At 42.0% G+C, this 21,372-nt stretch overlaps 2 protein-coding genes across 12 annotated transcripts in view; one reads left to right on the forward strand and one right to left on the reverse strand.

Moving 5' to 3' along the window:
• Nucleotides 1–9,213, reverse strand: part of TMEM71 (transmembrane protein 71) — a 32,424-nt gene extending 23,211 nt beyond the window's left edge. Inside the window, exons 1-5 of the mRNA XM_055314217.1 lie at nucleotides 8,837–9,213; nucleotides 7,411–7,486; nucleotides 6,130–6,190; nucleotides 4,149–4,361; nucleotides 2,467–2,639 (exon numbers count right to left, since the gene is read on the reverse strand). Coding sequence (XP_055170192.1) covers nucleotides 2,467–2,639; nucleotides 4,149–4,361; nucleotides 6,130–6,190; nucleotides 7,411–7,450 — 487 coding nt within the window. The 5' untranslated portion in view covers nucleotides 7,451–7,486; nucleotides 8,837–9,213. The remainder of the gene's footprint in view (nucleotides 1–2,466; nucleotides 2,640–4,148; nucleotides 4,362–6,129; nucleotides 6,191–7,410; nucleotides 7,487–8,836) is intronic.
• Nucleotides 9,214–20,888: 11,675 nt separating this feature from the next.
• The window catches only part of PHF20L1 (PHD finger protein 20 like 1), a 77,283-nt gene continuing 76,799 nt past the window's right edge, over nucleotides 20,889–21,372 (forward strand). For 8 of the 11 annotated variants that reach the window (XM_055314433.1, XM_055314434.1, XM_055314431.1 and 5 more), the window contains exon 1: nucleotides 20,890–21,135. The gene's annotated coding sequence lies outside the window, so the exon portion shown is untranslated. Of the gene's footprint in view, nucleotides 21,136–21,372 lie in introns of all 11 variants that reach the window. The other 3 variants (XM_055314442.1, XM_055314435.1, XM_055314437.1) reach the window with 1 other exon arrangement.

Below are 21,372 nucleotides of genomic sequence, written 5' to 3' on the forward strand. Positions count from 1 at the left end.
CTATTTTTGAAATATATCCAGAATCCTACTACTTCTCATCTCTACCTGCTTAGTTCAAGTCACTATTACCTTCCCACCGAGTTACTCCAACAGCCCTTTAACTGGTTTCCTTGCATCTGCCCCAATACCTACCTAACATTTAATCTGAACACAGCAGTCAGAGATATCTTGTCAGTGTGTAAATTGAATCATACTATTCCTCTACTTAAAATCCTCCAATAGGTTCTCTTCTCACTCAGAGGAGAAGGCAAGGTGTTTGAAATGGCTTTCCATGGTCCCTGTCCTTCCCTGCTTGCACCCAGTCACATACCTCTGTGATCCTATCCTCTTTCCTCCCCTTTCACACTCAGCCCTGGGATGCTCCTAGTCCAGAGCCTTTGCACTCACTTTTCCTTTGCCTGGATTGTTCCTCTTCTCAATGCTTCACTCCCACTTTTCAGTCAATGCTCAGAAGTCATTCTCATGAGGCCATCTTAATCACTCTACTTAAACCTGCAATTCCCATCTCATTCCTTTTTTGTTTTCCATACCATTTACCACTTATAACATTCTCTGTAATTTATTTATTGCCTGTCTTCTCTCACAGGGATGCAAGTTCCATTTGAACAAGTTTGGTCACCACTATGTCCCCATGTGTAAAATCATGCCTGGTATATAGCTGGCCCTCAATAAAATCTTACCAGTGAGTGAATGAATGAATGAATGAATGAATGAATTCCAGCAGAGTGAACAATATGAGCAAAACTACAGAAGTGTGGAAGAACATGGTCCATTCAGGAAATGGAGAGTGGATGAGTGTGACCAGAGTCAAATGTGTGTGTGTGTGTGTGTGTGTGTGTGTGACCAAGTCTTTCTCCTTTGCCCAGAAGACACCTTGAAGTGTCAATATCTCATGCCTCCATTTCCTTACCTCCCACACTCTTCACCCTTCTCCTGGTTCTCTTCAGCCTCTGTCACTCTACCACCAACAACTTCCAGATCAATGAATCCAGTCGTCATTCCATTTAACCTTTGGGCATGATTTGCCACTGTTGACAACCCCATCCCTCTCGAAGCACTATTTTCCTTTGATTCTCATTTCACAACACTTAGTTTTGTGTGCCTCTTCTCAATCCCCTTTGCAGGCTAATCCTTTCTATTTACCCATTCAAAAAATTCCATTCTAGACTCCCTCTTTGCCAACTCTACCCTCTTCCTAATCTCTCTCATCCACTCCATGGCTTCAGGGGCCACCTAGGGTTACGCGACTCATGGATGTGTATCTTTAACACACTGCCCCTTGGAGCTTCAGGTTAACTTGCTCCTTATGTCCCAAAGGAACTTAAACCCAACATTCTCCAAATCATGTGTGTAGTCTTCCCTCATCCAGCAAACCTACTTCCCAGACTCCTCAGACCTAGCCATTTTGTCTCTTGAGTCTAGAATGCTCTTACCTTCCCCTTTGCCCAGAGAAGCCCTTCCTAGTTTCTAGAAATCAGCTCAAACGCCACTTCCACAAAGATGACTTTCCTGAGTTTCTGATTGGGTCAAATCACCCATTACATCATATATTTTTCTTTCTCCATGGCATTACTGTAATCATTTTATATTTGTTTGTGCAATTATTTGACAGAGATCTGAACCTCACCCCCCTGTCCCAGCAAATAGAGTCTGAGGTTATATTATTTGTATTTACTCTTGTGTCCCCAGACCCTGCATACTGCCTAGCAGATGGTAGGTGCTTAGTAAATATCCATTGTCTCCATTCTAGTAATAAAAATAATATAACTACACATCATCGAGTACCAGGGATTGAACTATACTTGATACTCATTGTCCCATTTAATCTTTAAGATATACTTTGAGTTCACATCATTGTGTTTATATACATATATATGTGTATCTATACACACATATACATGTATTAATATTTTGTGTATTACATAATATGTATATTTAATATGTATGCACGTATATATATGATATACATGTATGTCTAATATATACATATAGCACGTATTTCAACAGGAATATATATATTATTAAACTCTGTATATGTATCTTGTTTTTAAAATAAGGAAATTGATAAAAACTAAAATAAAATAAGGAAATTGAGACATAGCCAAGTTAAGTAACTATCTCAGTATGCCCACCTGGGGACCTGGACCCCAACTTCAGTGTCTTTTCTCCATCCATATTCCACATAGAGAAGCTACACTGAAGATGTACAAATATATTTTTCAGATATTATCATCTTAATAACTTACACATTTAAATAAGACTATTTTCATAACACGTGATATGAACACATATGTAGTTCAATCATATATGTAGTGTGGATAGAACTTTGGGTAATTTTTAAAAATGTGGCCCATCCTCTCTATGCAATGATGGTCATCTCTGAAATTTACGTTGGTCCAGGACCACATGGTTGCTACTGCCCATGATATTTCTGCTACTGCAAATGATAAGGAGATTCAAACTCACCGATCTCACCGCAATGGTGTGCATCCAGCCTCCTGACCCCCTCCAACCAGGTGTCCTCACTTAGGGGAGAGTCAACATCACCAAAGATGTTTCCATGCAGCCAGGATTTAGAAGCACTGAGGCTGAAGAGATTAGAAAAGGAACGGCGGATTCTCCTTTTCTTTCTAAATATTCTGGAGAAGAATGAAGGTAACATGATGCATAATGAATAGCAGCCACCTCTGGTTCAAAAGCAAGAATTTAGTGAAAGTGATTTGACACATAGAACACATCTCTATAACTCAGATCTGCAAAGCTCATTTCATTTGTTCCCTCTGTTAATCCCACAGAAGTTTCTTAAATTCTGTGTGTGCCAGGTGCCTGGATCAATACCAAAATACTGATATATAAGATAAAAACTTGGGTTAAAAAATGTTCACAATCCAGTACAGGAGGAAGACAAGAATAATGCAGATGAAGCTAATGCCTTTATAGAACTTATCCCACGCCAGATGTCTTTCTACATGGTTTACATATAGTAACCACATTATTCTTAGAACAGCCCTGAGAGGAAAGTACTATTGTGACCCCATTTTTCAGATCAGGAAACTGAGGCACAAAAGGTTAGGTAACTTGGCTGGGAATATACCTTTAGTAAGTGTTATAACTGGGAGGTAAACCCAGGTGAGCTGGTTCCATAGTCTCTGCTCTGCATTACCGTGTTATGTCTGGGACATAGCTCTGTAAGCTGTTCTGTAAGCATCAGGAAGGGTATTGCTGATCGAGAGTAAAGGGAGCCTTCTAGGAGTAGGAGACCATTGAGCTGCATAGGATGATCTGACCTATTCACTGAAGAACAAATATGCCTCATTTTGGGTCATGCTAGGAAATGAGGCTGGAGAGAGGTAAAATTAAGGCAGGGAATGAAGAATCTTGAATATTACAATAATGGAGAATCCCAAGTGTTATGTGAAGAGGTGGAATTTGATATTAGAGTGAGGGGAAACCACTGGGTATGTCAAGGGAGGGGTATGGTGGTGACATAATTTGGTTGGCATTTCTGAAAGATTTGGACTACACAACCATCCACACTCCCAGTAATTCATCCTCTACATTGTAATCAGGGTTAACATGCTAAGGAAAAATCTGTTCCTTTGTCAATGGCTCCTCTCTACCTGCAGAACAAAAACCAATGCCCTCAGCTGGATTTGGAGCTTCTCCATTCAGTCCCTGTGTCTGCTCAGTCTTCTCTCATGTCCCTTCCACCCTGAGCTGTATCTCTGCCAAAACACCTGCCATTTCCTAAATTATACTGGGTCTCCCAGAACTCCCTGCCTGTTCCCTCTCTGGAAATCTCCAGTGCTACTTTTATTTTGGCTAACATCGTACATCTGTCAAGACTCAAATCAATCTTCATTATCTCTAGGAATCTTGTTTTAACCTATTTCTCCAAGTGAAACAGGTTTCCCTTCCTCTTCTCCTCCACTGCATTCTGTTCAGACCTCTACCCCAACACCCATATCACTTCATCACGTTTGTTAGTTTTTATGTCAGCTGTCCATGCCCCATATTAGTTTCTGAGCTTCCACAGTCTGGAGCAGTAATGGGCTCTTGTAAATCATCGCTGAATGAACAAATGAATGAATGAACAATTAGTAGATGGATTGGACTTCAGATTATTTTACACAATATGCTTGACTTACCTAACTAAATTCTCCTTGTAAAGAACACTGGTCTGGGGTGGACTCAGAGTTATGTTGCCATCTTTGTCACAGAGGAAACTGTCTGCTGTCCAAGTGTAGTAGCCATTGGAGAGGAGTCTGGGACTCCGGCGACAGGCAGAGTGGGAGCCTGTCAGGAGATCTATGGAGCAGCATTTGAAGGAAGTGTCACCATCCAGGAAATCACAGGCAAAACTAAAGGGAGAAGGAAAGTCCTTTGCATCTCTCTCCACTGCATCCAGTCCCACAAAAAAACAGATTTCTAGCCACCATGAAGGAAAATACCTCTTTGTCTTCATGGCTACCAGTTACTTCTGCTGCCCTAAAAATGTCACTGTCAATCTGGACTTCATCTCCTCACTAATGAGAGCACTGAAAGACAGGGCATATAGTGCTTCTTTCTGTTTTAAACATGTTGATGAAAACATTATGGCTAATCAGCCTTTTTGCCATATGAGGCAACTACACCCTTGACATTAATCCATTTTCTTGGATGGATAAATTACAAAACAGCCTATCTGGGGTGTTGGAAGCTTAAGAGTCTCCACTCCCTTTCTTTGAATAGTCCTCCAATTGCCATATCCTTACTCTTTCCCTGCGATTGATAAATTATAGCTCTGTGGCCACCAGACACAGATGAATTATAGGGTGAGCACACAATCAAAGAGATCTTTTTGACTTTTTCCAACTTCCCCCTAGGTCAGCTGCACAAACGATCATACAGTTTGTGATTTGGTGTCCAGGGAAATCTCTTATTTAGTTGGCTAAATCTCCACATGTCTTAGGTTTGAGAAACAATCATATATCTGTGTGATTGAAGGGCCACCTCATGTTGCATGCTCTCTGAATTTCTGACAAAGTTTTATTTAATTTTTTAAAAGATTTATGTATTTATTTGAGATAGAGAGTGAGAGAGAGCACGAATGGGGGTGGGGGAGAATCAGAGGGAGAGGGAGAAGCAGACTCCCCACTGAGTAGGGAGCCTGGGATCATAATTAGGGCCAAAGGCAGACACTTAACCGACTGAGCCACCCAGGCACCCTCTGATAAAGTTTTAAATGTAGAAACCTGTCTGCAATTAACACATGCACTAACATTAGTAAAATACAGTTTTAAATGGATAATATTTATTGAAAACATATGAGGGGACTGGCTCATACTTCATGCTTTATCTACTCTTCACAAACCTCCCCAAAAGCTAAGTATTGGAATCTTCATTGTATCGTAGGAAAAGAAAAAACCTGAGATGCTGAAGGACAAATAACTTGGACATTTTGTGATAGCTGGTGAGTGACAGAGCTAGGATTTGAACCCTGATCTATCTGACTATAAAGCACGTGCTCATTTCCATGACCTTCTTGTTCATCCTTGGTAGATTCATTTGACAGTAGCAAGAAGCCTAGAATTTGTATGCAAATTCTACACCAATGCAGGATTCCTTTATACCATTGGCACATTTCACAAAATGCTAGAGAAAACATCAATGAGATCTGCATAAGGAATAAAAGATGAAGAGAAGAGACAGGAGCAAAAAGGAAGGAAGGAAAAGAGAGATTTCATTGTAGAACTTGAACAAAATGGTAGACTCTACACACTTTTGTGGAGCACAGCATTTGGCCAGCTTGTGGATTGGTGTAGAAACTTGTTGCTCTTAAAAAGTGAGATCGTAAAGCATATTTAGGAGAACATCAGTTTAAGCAAACGTAACTATTCATCAGCATTCAGCAGCTTCTTCACTCCCCAAACAATTCACATTTGCTCCCACACTTATAGCGACCCCCTCCAATTCCGTAATTAGGGTAGGCAAGTTTTCATTTTGTAGGTGCATGGGACTGAAGGTTTATGCCCATACCAAAACTACATAAGAGCTATAACAAATATTTTTAAACCAGGAATGCAACAGAGTAAGACACACAGGAAGACAACATGAGTGATTTGTCTTGAGAAAAGCCCCATGGAATACCTTGGGAAAACACATGTGGGAGACGGCTTTCCAGTATATCCTCCCTCAGAGCCAGAAGAACCTGCATCAGCACACAGGAGAGAAGGACAAATTTATCCCACCTGCCTAACATGCATAACTGCAAATAACAAAGGCGTCAAAGAAGGCCTGCACAGCTCCAGACTCAGCGGAGATTCCAACGGGTACAGCAGTCCAGTGAATCAGGACTGACACAATTTGTCATCAGGCCTTTATGGGGAGCCAGAAATAATCTAAGGGCTTCTATCTTCTGTTTTTTCACTCACTCAACATTCCTTTAGAGGTTTCTTAGTGGAGGATGAGGTAATAATAAACCATTAGCATCAAACTGATTCATCATGAAAAGGAGGAAGAAAGCATCTTGTGTGAAGCTGTAGAAAACCAAAATCAATGACCCGATGTGCTAGTTATTTTAACTTACTCAGTAATTTGAGGAATTCAATCATCTGCCTAGACTCTCTCTCATTAGGGCATTGTAAAACACTTCTATTGTAAAATAATGAGCAGAAGACATTAGTGGAAGAAAAAAATATGAAGTTTTGTTTTGTTTTATAGAAATGATTTTCCAACATATGAAACCTGTGAATATTCTTAATTTAAAAAATCATCCGTTCATTCATTCCACTTTAACCAAGGCATAGCAACAGATTTCAGTTGGAGAAAGTGCAGTTAATTAATATTCTAAACTCTAAAGCAGGATTTTATACAGTAATGTGTAAACACTTCTAAGAGGCTCAGTGAAAGTTGATTCTTATTGCAGACGATTAATATCGAAGACAAACTTTAGACTTTCAGATCAGGCTGGTTGATTAGTAAGGAGTAAATTGTAGGTGTGTGTGTGGGGGGGTGCTGGTTACAAGCAGGGTTTGGGGAGAAAATGACAAGAGGAAGGAAGAAACTTGAAACCACTACCGTTTTAACAACGCCCTTACTTCCTGCAAGTAGCTATCAAAATCATTCAGTATTTTTTTATAGACAGTTTTGCATCTTAATAGTAGCTGATAAACAATCTCCTTTCACATTTATGCACAGGCATCTAAAAAACCAGTGATTTTTTTCTACTAAAAAGACAAATACCACATTTCTCTCAAGGAAAGAAATGAAGTCAAAATCATTGCCAAAGTGAACACTGGCACTTAAGAAGCACAAGCTACTGACAGATGGTTAATGGTATGAGTATCAGCAAAATCAAAGCAAGGAAATTGCTAAAAGAAGTCTAATCGTTCAAAAGATAATTGCGCATAGCAGTTCTCCCACATTTACTTGCTACTGGTGTTGACATCAGTTGAGATATTCGGTACATGTTGGGAAGGCTGCTTGTTCAAACTTCACAGATTTTCTGAAAAAGACATGAAAAAAAGGTGGATTATATATTAAAAATAGAAAAATGATGCCAAAACAGATGGCATCTACTAATTGCACCAGTCAGACTTGTTTACTGAATGACACAGAGATTCAGGACTGAAAGAGGAGACTGGAAAGAGTGACCACTGAGGTTGTGTCTGCATCTATGATTTTGAATTATTTCCCATTATGTGGCTGAGTGTATCCAAATAATTTCATTCTGTAAATAAGAACAGCATTTTATTTGGGAAAGCTAGATTTGCGTGGTTGATTTGTCACCAAAATAAATAATACAAGTGAGTTATTCGTTTGAGAAATCAGAGAAAAAGATTGGGTTATAGAGCCCTCTAAATACGTGTATTTGTAGTTTCATCATCCCACACACATTGCCACCATTATCAAGTTTCAAGCCAGGCTTGGGGATTGGTGTCTGTCTTTTGTGTGACACCTCGAACCACTGACAGGTTCCCATAGCGAGGGCTGGCGGTCTTTAGAGCCTGGACATTCCCAGCAGCACAAGCAGCGTTGCACTAAAAATAGGCTACCATCAGGCAGATTTCAAAACGCAGTTCTCATCAACATATAAATTTACTTTCTCAATTACAAATTAAAAATACATCCAAGTGTATAAATTATGTAGACTTTGCTCATCCACCACTCACCACATAGATCTACCTGCTGCAGACTATGACACTTTTGACACACCGCTACCCTGATAGCCTTGCAAGGTAGGACTAAATTCTTTTCTGGTTCACCACCTCTATCCACATTTTCAAAATGTGATAACTAGTAATGGACTGTTTTTGTAGCTGTCATACATTAAGTCAAACCAGGATAATCTTACAGCTCCAAAATGGATTCAATAAATTAGATACAACACCTTCTAGGAAATATACATCTTAGCTTATAGAGACCTTCCAAGAAGTCAGGAGAACACGCTAGTCATTCCCCAGAAGATCTCTAAATCAAGGCACACATTCATAGGTTTTTGTTTGGAATATAAAATAAGATGGTTTGCACCATAATATAATAGTTTGCCACTGTCCTTTTGATTTTTGATCACTATCATCTGAGGCGTGCAGCCCAAATTATACCATGTTAGCTTTCCCCAAGCATTAAGTTTCAATTTAAAGCAACACATCCTGTGGCAGAAAGCAGTTTTACTGCTCTATCTTACAAATATTTGTTTCAGGCTACAGGCAGTATACTAACAGTTAATCAAATATTAGTAGCACTGCAAAAGCCTTCAGTAACAGCTCTAAATCTTTTCAAGAAACAAACAGATTCTGTCTACCAGAATTCCATCAAAGTAACACATCCATTCTGCAAAATAATCTGTCCATACATGCTCCTTCCAAAGGGAGTTCCCAGTTGCTTCTTCCTATTGATAAATAGAAGAGTCACTGAAGTACGAAGCTTCCTCTGGTTGACAGTGGAGAGATCCTGGACTTAGCGGTCCTTCAGCTGAAAATAATGTCAGAGTGTCAACAGGTGCAGAGATGTCTCGTAATAAAGGGAAATCCCATTCCCTCCTAGTAACAGATGCCTGCACACGCCACTGTGTGCAGGAGTTTGCAGGGAAATTTGGTCTTCAGTGGCCTCTTGTTCTTTTGGCTGTTTCTTAGAATAAAAGGGCATGTCGTTCTCGAGAAAGTCAGCTTTATAACCGTTCTTGTTTTCTTTCAAAAACAGCCTGCGTAACCAGAGACTGAGAGGCAAGATGAGGTCACACTTCCTGTTGGGCTCTCATCAGTGGCATTCACGCCCAGGAGTTATGGTGAAGACTGAAAATAGTTTCCTGGACCAGCAGCAGGGGAGGTGCCACCCACAAATCAGGCCAGCTGGATACATCATGGTCACTCGAGGGATGCCTTTCTGAGCTACCTCGCCACCCCTTGCTGTGAGAACGTGAGAACTTCCCTAGAAGCCACACTTCTTGCTCATCATCCTCTGGCCTTTTTCTGTATGAGCAGTGCATAGTTGTGCTTTGTCCAAATTAATTAAGTTTATTGATGATAACACACTGATGCTATGAAGTTCAGGATACTATTTGATACCAGGAACTGGATTTTGTGAAAATGTCTGTAGTGGCAATATGTTGATTCGCCAAAGGTTGACCTTTACAGGGAACCCTATGGGTGGCATTTTGCATTTTATATTTATATTTTAGGTGACCTCAAAGAATTTCCCGCTGTCAGGGGGTTCCTAAAAATCCCCGCTGTTGAAAATGGTAAAACAAAACAAAACAAAACACATTCTAGCAACATTAAGGTGCGTTGGGTATGGAGAGAATGTGGGTTTTGGAACCAGGCAGAGATTCAAACTTTGCCTGCCAGCTGTGCAACCTTGGATTTGTGGCTTAACCTCTTTGAGTTGCAATTCTTTCAATCGTGAGTAATAATATACATTTTGCAGGATGCCTTGGAAATTAAATGAGATAAAAGAAATGAGAAATAAGTGAATCCTCAGCACAGAGGTGCAAGATGTGCACCTTGTTTTCTGTAAATCAGCTTCTCTTCTGAAGCCCTAGTCAGTCAGCCTGGCAGAAAAGTTAATCTTATTTTTTCTTGAGATTCCCTTCCTCCCTAAGGTTATGCCAAAGGCAAGATCTTCTGCAGAACATGCCCCTAGCAGCAGAAGCTGTTGATAGTGCATCTAGTCTGTGGTAGATGGCTTGCAAAGATTGCCCTCAAAGATCTTGTGTGATTCCCTCTCCTTCAATGTGGGCAGAAGCAAATAACTTGCTTCTCCTGCATAGATGAGACACAAGTGGTGGGTTGTCACTTCCACGATTAGGTTACAAAAGTCTGGTTGGCCTCCCTATTTCCTTCTAGGCTTATACACTTTGATGAAGCAAGCCACCATGTTGGAGAAGCACACAAGGCAAGAATCTAAGGAGTTGTCTCAAATGCCAGGGAAGGACTGAAGCTGGGAATCAATCCAGCCAACAGCCACGTGAGTGAGCTTACAAGTGGATCTTTCCCCAGTTGAGCCTTGAGATGACTGTAGCTCCAGCTAATACTTTGATTGCAGCCTACCAACACCTGCAAGCAGAGGCATCAGCTCTGCATTGTCCATATTTCTGACCCATAGAAACTATGTGATAATAAATCGTGTTTTGAGGCACCAAGTTTTAGGGTAACTATTTTTAAGATTTTATTTATTTATTCATGAGAGACACAGAGAGAGGCAGAGACAGAGGCAGAGGGAGAAGCAGGCTCCCTGCAGGGAGCCCAATGTGGGACCCGATCCTGGGACTCCAGGATCATGCCCTGAGTTGAAGGCAGGTGCCCAACTGCTGAGCCACCCAGGCGTCCCTTAGGGTAACTTTTTACACAACAATAGATAACTAATACATAGTCCTCAAAAATGTTACTTTCTGGGCCATTTGTCCTTGTAGTCTATTTGGTCAGAGTCTCTTGCTGCATTAGTGCCATCCTTAGAATACAGGCACATTTATTCCAGACTGTGTCTGGTCATATCTGTCTACATTTACCCAATAGCCTGTCTGATCTACAGCTGTTCTAGGAGTCTGGTACCCTCTCTCTTATAATCCACAGATCTCCCCCTTCTCATCCTTTTCCTGTTTCTTCTATTCTTTCTATTTTCGTCTTCTTCCTTCCAGCCCTGGCTCATGTTTTCTAGAAGGGGAAGGGAAAAAAAAATCCTTCTGATTCTTCAAGACGCTGTGCCCTGCCTATGTCCATAAATCCCCTTTCCTGAAAGGCTGACATCAAACAGATTTTACTTTTTGGTCTATTCCTTTACTGATCTGGAACATATTAGGACCTCATTAATGTTCATAATCATTGCTAACTTTCTGGAGCCCTCACTATTTGCCAGGCACTGTTCTACTGTCTTTACATATATTAGCACATTTAGTCCTCATACCAACCCCATGAGGGAGGCTCTGTCATTATCCTCATTTTACAGATGAGGAAACTGAGGCACAGAGAGCTCAATACTTTGCCTAACGTCACACAGCCAGTCAACGGCGAGCTGGAAGAGCTAAGATTCTAAGCTTGGATTCTTAATCTGTCAGCAAAAACAATCATTCCTTGTGCACCAGGCCCAGTATGGAAACACTGCATGTATAATCTTGTTTCAACCTCACGCAGCCCGAGGAAATAGTACAGTTATTATCCACAGGCAGGATGGAGGTTTGGGGAGTTTACATAATTCTCCCGACACTACCAAGCATCAGAGCCAGAATTCCAGCCCTGCACCTTCCTCTTCACTCCCCTCTCTTCAGACCCACTTGTTTCCTTGCTGTTCCTTAAATGCCAGACTTGTGCTTGCTCCAGGATTTTTTCTGCTCACTCTTCTTCCTGCCCAGAATATCCCCTGGTAGTCAGAGACTGTTCTTCTTCACCTCCCTTAGCTCTTGACTCAACTGCTTTGGTCTTCACTAAATCACCCTCCCCACACTCCCCTTATTCTTCCCCTGCTGTATTCTTCTCTCTAGTACTTTTCACCATGTACCATACCACAAAATTTATTTTTTTGTAGTGATAAATATATTCCTCAGCCAGACTGTAGGCTTTACGGAGGCAGAGAGTTTCGTCATTTTTCTTCATTTCTGTAGACCTAGTATCAAGAATGCTGCCCGCCATATAATAGGTTATCCATTAATATCTGTAGAATCAATGAATAACTGAATTAGAAGCTAGGGAGAACTGATTTCAGCACCTTTATTCTGCATGCTCGAAATCAGTGTTGTTGTTGAAGATTTTTATTTTTATTTTTTAAAGATTTCATGTATTTATTTGAGAGAGAGAGAGAGAGACAGACAGACAGACAGACAGAGGTAATGAGAGAGCACACGAACAAGGAGGAGAAGGAGAAGCAGCCTCCCCCTGGAGCAGGGAGTCTGATGCGGGGCTTGATCCCAGGACCCCAGGATCATGACCTGAGCTGAAGGCAGACACTTAACTGACTGAGTCACCCAGGTGCCCCAAAATCAGGGTTTTGAAAAATTCCATCCCATGGAATGTTCAACCCTCAACTCTTAAGGGAGGTTATGTATGTAGAAGGGGAAAGGGCGAGCAGTAAATTTAAGCCCACTCTCAACACTAGAAGTCTTTCCCAGAGCAACTAGGCAAGACAAATAAATAAAAGGTATTCAAATCAGAAAGGAAGAAGTAAAATTATCCATTTGCAGATGACATGATCTTATATATAGAAAACTCTAAAGACTCTTTAAAAAAACTGTTAGAACTCATAAATGAATTCAGTAATGTGTGGTGTGTTTTTTTTTTTTAGGATTTATATAAGGTTTCTTGCGGCTAGAATTCCTGTCTCAAAAATGCTCTAGATATGTCCTTATTGTTTGCTCAGGGTTCATCTTTGAATGACAGTGGGGATAATTGTTTTTTTTTTTCTTTAGGAGATTGACATGGTGAGAGATAGATGGAGAAAAGGGGGGGGTCAGGCAGAGGAGCGGGATGGAGAGAGACCGATTGGCTCATGAAAACCCTATCAATAAAGTTTAAGTAGGAGCTTGCATTCTTGGTGGCAAGAACAGTGTTCTAGTCATCTCTAAAATCCCCAGCAGCAAACACAGCTTTGATGCAAAAAAAATCCTCAGATGTGTGTTTTCATGGAATTACAGTGAGTGAAACTGAGACCATCCTCAGAGACTACAATGACAAGAAATGTGTGTCCCTGTGACTGGTGACAAAGAAACATCAGGAAACACCTGACACTGGTATCTCAATGATAATTGGCAAAACATAGAAGACTTGTTCTATTGAGTTTAATCCTCCTGACAACCCTGGGAAGTAGATTTCATATTCCCATTACTGTGTGAGGAAAGGAGAATCAGAGAGGTGTCTAGTTCCCAGATATTCTGGTACTAGTGTCAGGTTTAACTTACAACTCCTGGTCTTACTCCAAACCCCTAGCTCTTCATTATTTGAAGTTGCTATTTTTTTTATGATAGTCACACACACACACACACACACACACACACACACACAACAGAGAGAGAGAGAGAGGCAGAGACACAGGCAGAGGGAGAAGCAGGCTCCATACACCGGGAGCCCGACGTGGGATTAGATCCCGGGTCTCCAGGATCGCGCCCTGAGCCAAAGGCAGGCGCCAAACCGCTGCACCACCCAGGGATCCCTGAAGTTGCTATTTTAAAAAATAGCAAGAAATAAGTTAATGCATTGATTTCCTTTAAATGTAAAATCTTCTATGTTCTTCAGAGTTTTTTTTTTTAAGGAAAAGTAAAGAAAGAAAATTAAATTGTGTTTATCCTTTTCCTGGTGAAACTGGCTCTGTTGAATGTTTTGCAAAAACACAAAAGAGGAAGTAATCCAATACCTGACCACAAAGTTGTGTTGCTGCAATATTTTTACTGAGGCAAAACAATGAACTGTGGCAATGCTTGTGAAGACAAGTTCTCTGCCCTTACCCACCCTTCTTTCCTCCCCCAGAGAGTCACTTTTTCATCTGAATGTCAGGCAGTTGCTTTGGAGACGTTGGTATTGTGTTCTGGTCCCGCCCAAGAGAACAGACACTTAGGCCAGTTGCAAGTGACTAGTTAGAGCACAGATTCTGACCTTGCACATTCCTGCATCCTGACATTTAATGTTTACCAAAAGCACCTGTTTGGTCTACTTGACTGCCCTGTTAAATGCCTCAAGATCAGGCATTTAGCTTATTTATCACTATGCTCCTTGAGCCTAGCATGGTACTTGGCATATTGCAGATGTTCAATAAATGCTTGTGGGAAGGAAATGGAAGTAGAATGATATTTCTTAGGTGCCACAGCTTGAATCAAAACAATAAAGAGCAATAGGGCAATAATAATTTTAGAATCTGCATAGAACCCTTATTTGAAGCTTAGTTATCCTCAAAGCATTTTTCAAATGCCACTTCCTCTATGCAGTCCTCCTTGATTTGCTGAGTCAGAGTAAGCACAGGAATATACGTGTTTCAAATGGATTAGTATCTAATTGAATATCAATGTCATTATTGTACTTGGTTGTTTCCATATCCATCTCCCCGTCACTGCGAGTCAACTTAGAATTGGATATTTAGTTTTATTTTTCTTTACATTCCCTCAGGCTGCATTGCCCAGTTTCTAAGACTTGGTACAATTTCAATAAAAGTTTGTTGAGAGATTAAACAAGCCAATGAATGATGAAAGAATGCATGCAGGCTGTCTGCCCTAAGGATGCCATCAAATTGTGGCCAGCTCCATTCTCAAGGAAAATAATGATCAAGAAGAGAATAAAAGTGTTCACTACTCAGTTACTATTAATCTGTATACTTGCTAGGTTGTGTTGCTCACCCTCTCTTCCCCCAGTTTTTTAAAAAAAGTATTTTATTTATTTATTTATCTATTTATTTATTTGAGCGAGAAAGAGAGAGATCAAGAAAGAGAGTACAGGGTGAGGAGCAGAGGGGGAGGAAGAAGGAGGGAAAAGAATCTCAAGCTGACTCTGCACTGAGTCCCCCTACACGGGGCTCAATCTCAGGACTCTGAGATCATGACCTGAACTGAAACCAAAAGTAGGTCGCTTAACCCACTGCAATCCCCAGCAACGTGTTTCTATGGTGTTGAGACCGCCTCTGAAAGTAGACACCTAAGGAATCAGGAACATGAATGTGATGTCAATCTCTCAGTACATTTGCCTCTTAATTGGCTTGCTTTTCTAGTTTTGCAAACCAGGAAAAATGTTCTTAGCTGTGTTGCACGGCTGTGAGTTGTAATTTGGAGTTACAGTCAGTAGAAGCCATTTGAAATGAATATTAGTTGCTTTGTTGTCCAGCTTCTGTTCTATTTCTTTCAAGAACCGCACCCCAATTTTCTTTAAAGGACCCACTCATTCCCATCTCTCAGTCTATGAAGTTTGGGCCAGTCTCTACTCCCACTTGCCTAATTGAGTATGAGTCCTTGATCCACATCTAGTCAGTCCAAATCACTCCCATGACCATCAGGTTTGGTTCACAGTGAGTACCTGACGTAGTTTAGGCCAATGAAAGAATGAGTTCTAGGATTTGTTTTTGTGTTCATCAAGATGTTGTGATGGAGATACCTGGGTGGCTCAGTGGTTGAGTGTCTGCCTTCGGCTCAGGGTATGATCCCGGGTTCCTGGGATCGAATCTTGCATTGGGCTCCCTGCAAGGAGTCTGTTTCTCCTTCTGCTTATGTCTCTGTCTCTCTCTTTGTGTCTCTCACGAATAAATTAAAATCTTAAAAAAAAAAAGATGTGATGACAAGGCTGAAGCTGGATGTGGATCCTGAGAGTCAAGCCAACCCACAGGAAGCAGAATAAAAGATGTTATAATTTGATTCCTGAATCTAGCTGTCCCAGAAGGTAGACTTATCCCTTCTTGATTCCAGAGAAACAGAAATTGGGGTGCCTGGGTGGTTCAGTCACTGGGCTCAGGTCATGATCCCAGGGTCCTGGGATTAAGCCCATATCGGGCTCCCTGCTCAGCAGGAAGGCTGCTTCTCCCTCTCCCTTTGCCCCTCTCCACTGCTGATTTTTTCTCTAAAAACATAAATACTAAAAAAAGAAACAGAAATTCCCTTTATGCTTATACTGGTTTCCATAAGTTTTCTGTCACTTGAAACCAAACGAATTCTAACATACCACAGTTCTGAAACTTCATGTACCTTAAGAGTCATTTAGGTTCGAACTCCAATAAAACAATATACAAAAAAAAAAAAAAAGGATGGCTTTTAAAGTGCAGATTGCTAATCTTCAAACCTAAGACACAGGTTAGAGCCCATGGGATTTGCATTTTAACAAAGAGCCCAGGTGAGTCTAATGCAGATTATTAGTGGAGCAATGTTCTGAAAATACTGATTAGCTAATAGAAGCGTTAACAGCAAACAACAACAAAAATCAGAGGAGGTCCAAGGTATCAACATTGAAGCTGAAAGTTAAAGAAAAGCTCATCCTTTGTTCTGGTATTGCAAAGGAGAAAATCCATTGCGGAGTCAAGAACTGATTCCATATTCAGGGCTTTTGCAGGTAGGGAAGCTTTACCTTATTTCTCTTTATTATTTCTTCCTGTTTTAGGGAGTGTGATCGAATGAATGTCTCCATTTGTCTGAGACTGCTCAGGAATCCACTTGTTATTCTGGTATAATTATAACAGCACTTTTTTTTTTTTTTTACTTCCGTAAGTGTCCAGGCTTGGATGACAAATTCGTGGTCACTCCATTGTTTCAGGACAGTCTACACAAAAAGAACTTCTTTATCATTCAGATCTCTTGCTGCATTTCTAAGCTTTTGTCGAATGAAATATATATATATATATACATATATATATATTTCTATTTTATGACCTTCACTAGCAGAGACAATTATCTCAAAATCACTACTGCCAAGTCAAGAATTCTTAAAAATCTCAGGAAGCCAGATACCTTATGAGTAGCATATGAACTTCCAGTAAAAGTAAATAGTTTATAATGTCCAATCATCTTTAGAGTTGACTCATTCTAAGAAAGCAGCATATAAACCCATACATCACAATGAGAATAACATTAGAAATGTGAGAAGGATGCTGTGTGGACGTATGGGAGAGACTGTATCTCTCCATTCTGTTCACACATGGCCAAGAGGTCCAATGGCGAGAAATTACTTCTGGAACAGTTATTGCTTCTGGTCCATTGAAAAAGGGATAGAGTTACAGAGAGACAAGATAAGCAGGTTCGTTGGCAGGGGAAGGAAGTGAGGCTAGTGCCATTTTCAAAGTTTGAAGCACCTGGAAAAGAGAGTTTCCACAGGTGTCTATTCCAAGAGTTCAGGTCTCTATTCAACTAGTGTATCTAAAGAACAATGGGGCACCTGGGTGGCTCAGTGGTTGAATGTCTGCCTTCAGCTCAGGTTGTGATCTCAGAGTCCTGGGATCGAGTCCTGCATGGGGCTCCCCGCAGGGCGCCTGCTTCTCGCTCTGCCTATGTCTCTGCCCCTCTCTCTGCCTTTGTGTCTCTCATGAATAAATAAATAAAATCTTAAAAAAATAAAACGACAACAACAAACTCTGAAGTGCTTTGATTTTCTTCTTTGATGTTGATTATAAAATTAGACAAAATACACAAAAAATGGCTTTCTTGTGTTTCATATGTAACAAAGAATATGAGATATTTAGTAGTAACTTTTTTGTCCCTTAAAATAGGTATATAGAATTGTCAAATATTCCAGGAGATAGAATGGTTCCATATTTATATTTTTAATGTTGGAGGAATTTAGTTCAGTGATTTCTGCCTAAGGACCGTTGTTTCAAGATAATTTGCTCACTGCTTGTTTGGTTCCACTCAAACACAGCTGTAAGTTCTTTCTTTCTATATTTGGCGATGAAATGACTGATGGCTAACTCTAACCATCTGCATGAGGAGGAGTGTGTCGGGTGGGAGAGAGGGGAGGGGACATAGCAATGCATAGCTTCACTGCATGGTTGGGGAGTCATCTCTAGACTTTTTGGTATCTTGTATCCCTGTCCCAATCCTGACCTTTAATTTTACATGGTCAAAGGAGGCAAAAATAGCCTATATGAATTTTCTTTGGTTTTACCAGACTTACTGCTCCCTTTTTGAGTTAACATTATGTAATACCCTCTCAACTTTTCTGAAATTAAATTCATAGGTGGCATAATCGAGCTGCATATATTTAAAAATTAATAAAATGACATAACAATAACATAAGAACTAACTTTATGGACATAGTTTATAATCATGCATTTCAATACATAATAATATAATTATGTGTTTCAATACACAATACTGTGTTCAGCCATGACTCACAAAGAGACATAATAAAGTAGTCAAGTGCTTGCATCAAAATTTAGATTTACCTTGAATGTAACAGCAACAGGTGCAGAGTGATACAGGTGCATTCAATCAGTGCCTCAACTATTATGAGTAGCTTTGCCAATGGTGGCATGATTTAAAAAAAATGGGATAAACTCTAGGACATGTTTGTAAAAAAGAACACTCTTCCCTCATGTGACATGGTTGCTTCATTCCTGGAAAATTTGAGTGTTTATTAAAACCTTGCAAAATACTTTATGCTTTGGTGCAAAACTGAGTTCTAGCCTTAGACAAGTATGAAGAGGGTTCTGACCTACATAAATGTTTAGAGGGACATTAAAAGTCATGCATGATCTGAGGCAATTCTTCAAGATACAGGACTGCATTGTGCTTCTTAGGATGTCTGTCCTAAGTCCTCCTCTGTCCCACTAAATTGCAACAGCGCTCCACCCCAATCATGTGACAACTAAAAGTACACTCTCCCTCCCATTTCCAAAGTGCCCTTTGGCGGATGGTATTAAGTCCATTGAGAAGACTCCCCTGTACGATTCACAAGCCAGGAATCATTTACACAAGACTTCATTTCCACTTTTGTCTTTCACGTTGTTTTATTGGAGGAGTCCCTTATTCAGTACCAATTAAAATGAGGGAATCATATTTTCAGGATAGACTGATGAATTCTTAACGAACGGCAGAGATTGGATCGAATCTATGTTATCCTTTATGTATCTATTTTATTTCAATTATAAGCAATGTCAAATTTTCACTGATGTTAACAATAGATGTCAATTTTTCCCTCACTTATGGCTTGTGGGTGAGCATGGGCTGTGCTAGGATTCAGTTAGTTAGCTCTAGACCGAAAGTCAGAAATTAGGTCCCTGGTACAGCCACTGCTGTTGGACACGATTTTCCTTATTTTGAACATCACTATCACTAGCAGCTTCTCATACAGTCTTCAGGGACAGAGCATAGTAAGTGTGGCTGAGAAGAGCACTTTTGCTGGAAGGGAGACAGGGAATGGGAGCTTCTGACATTTTTATCTTATTTGGTGTGAGTTTGCCTCCAAGACTCATAAGGTGGGTGTATCAGTCAGTTTGTGTTAGGTTATGCTGTGTAACAAACAACCTCCAAACTCTCAGAAACTTAAAACAGTGAATATTTATTTTCCTCCTTATACTACGTATCGGTTGTAGCTTAGCAGTGAGTTCTGGGCCTCAGCACGGTCCGTCCAGAATCTGGGTGACTAGAGCAGCCACCATCTCAAATATTGCTTATCCCTGTGCCAGAGGCAGAAATTTGGGCGAATTGCCTTTCAGAACGACTAGCTGGCCAAAATTCACTTCCGATTTCATTTTATTAGCCAGACAAATCAAATGGCCACGCCTAATTCTCAAGAGAAAGTGTAGAAAGTATAGAAAGTGCAATCCTGTCGTGTGTCCAGAAGATCCAGGACATACACGATGTGCTGCATTAATGACAACCGTGACCGTCAGCTTTCCAAACATGGAAAGGGAGTTCAGATGCTGGGCACATCCAAGACCAGACCAATGTCCACCAGAGACTGTCTTATTTCTATCTTTTCTATATATCGCCATGCTCAGTCTAGCTCAGCAGCTATTAGTAACAGAGTAAGTGCTGAATGAATGTCTCTGGCATAAAAAGGATATGAAAATAGTTGTTTAAATCACCAAATCTCACTATAATTAAAGCTTAAAGAGAGATACGTTGCTATTTTAACTCCCCACTGTAAAGCATGATAAATATAAGTGTTATTTGTATGCAATGTTGCATTTAGAAAGCTTGAGATCCAGAGTGGTACATTGGAAAGAGGGAGAAAAAAAAAAAAAAAGATTTTCATCGCAACATTGCTCTGAATGGCTTCACTGGATGGTTTCCCCCAGGGTGGGGACGCTTTGGGTTTCACACTTTGTCCTGTGCCTCGCACAGGGTTCGGCACAGGGTAAATATTGAGGAAAGCAGCTCTGCAATCCTCAGCTGGGGGGGTCTTGGGGAAGGCACCTCAATTTACCCACAGGTTCTTCAGCCGCACACAACACACATGCATGCTGGCAATGTCTGCATTTCGTGTTGTTAGGACTCTCATATAGTGAGATTGTGCAAATGTGGTTGTCAGGTGCACTAACAGCGCAGCGTCCTCGCAAGAGCTGGCTGTTTGCAGGCCATGGCAGTGACCACTTGCTCTCCTCTACTTGTGCAATGGGGTGGATTTCTAAGCAAGAGTGTCGTGCGTTTACAGAAGTTTGCCCAAGGCAAACTTGGGCTGGGGTTGAGTTGGGGAAACCCGTCGCCTAACGCGTGGACAGTAACCATGCCCCTCAAAGGTCAAGCACTTCCCATCCCCTAAGCGGGCTCCCGGGGCGCGCTTTCTCGCCCTCGCTAATCACGGCCCCTCCCGCGAGCCGTCAGCCAACCGCGGCAAAAGCCCCGCCTCCCGGGGCGGCCGTCCAATCGGCTGCGCAGCCCGGGCCCAACCCTCGCGAGTCACGTGACGCGACCAGGCCCGCTTCCGGCGCGTCGCGGGCGGCTGACGTCGCTGGGCCCGGCGTCGCGTCAGGACTGGCCGGCGGCTGCAGCGGCGGCGGCGGCGGCGGCGGCGGAGGAGGAGGCGGCGGCGGCGGCGGCGGCGGCGATGGCAGCGGACACTGAGCGGGCTTGAGGGCTCGGACCTGCTACCTCCCGCGCGATCTCGGGCCCGACCCGGCGCTGCGGTCCCAGCTCGCTCCCCTCCTGCTTCCTCCCCGGCCGCTGCCTGGGCGGAGGCGGAGGCGGAGGCCCGGGCTGGCCGCCCTGCTCGTGCCCCGGCTCGGCCCCGGACGGCCCGGCTGCTGTGCGGAGAGGAGGCCGAGTCGGTAAGAGGCGGCGGCGGCGGTGGCGGCGGCGGGGCCTGGAGGCCGCCTGCATCCCGTCCGGCCGCCCGGGACGCCCCCGCGCCGGTGTCTCTCCGCGCCCGCTCCCGGCTCGCGTCCCTCCCCTGAACTCGCCGGGGCCCTATTGTCTGGGCGCCGCCGCTCCCCGGCCCCCCTCCCTCCCTCCCTCCCTCCCTCCCCTCCCACCGGCGGCCGGACGGCTGTCAAACCTGGACGCTT

The sequence above is a fragment of the Nyctereutes procyonoides genome, unplaced genomic scaffold, assembly GCF_905146905.1.
Source record: "Nyctereutes procyonoides isolate TBG_1078 unplaced genomic scaffold, NYPRO_anot_genome, whole genome shotgun sequence".
Taxonomy (NCBI): domain Eukaryota; kingdom Metazoa; phylum Chordata; class Mammalia; order Carnivora; family Canidae; genus Nyctereutes; species Nyctereutes procyonoides.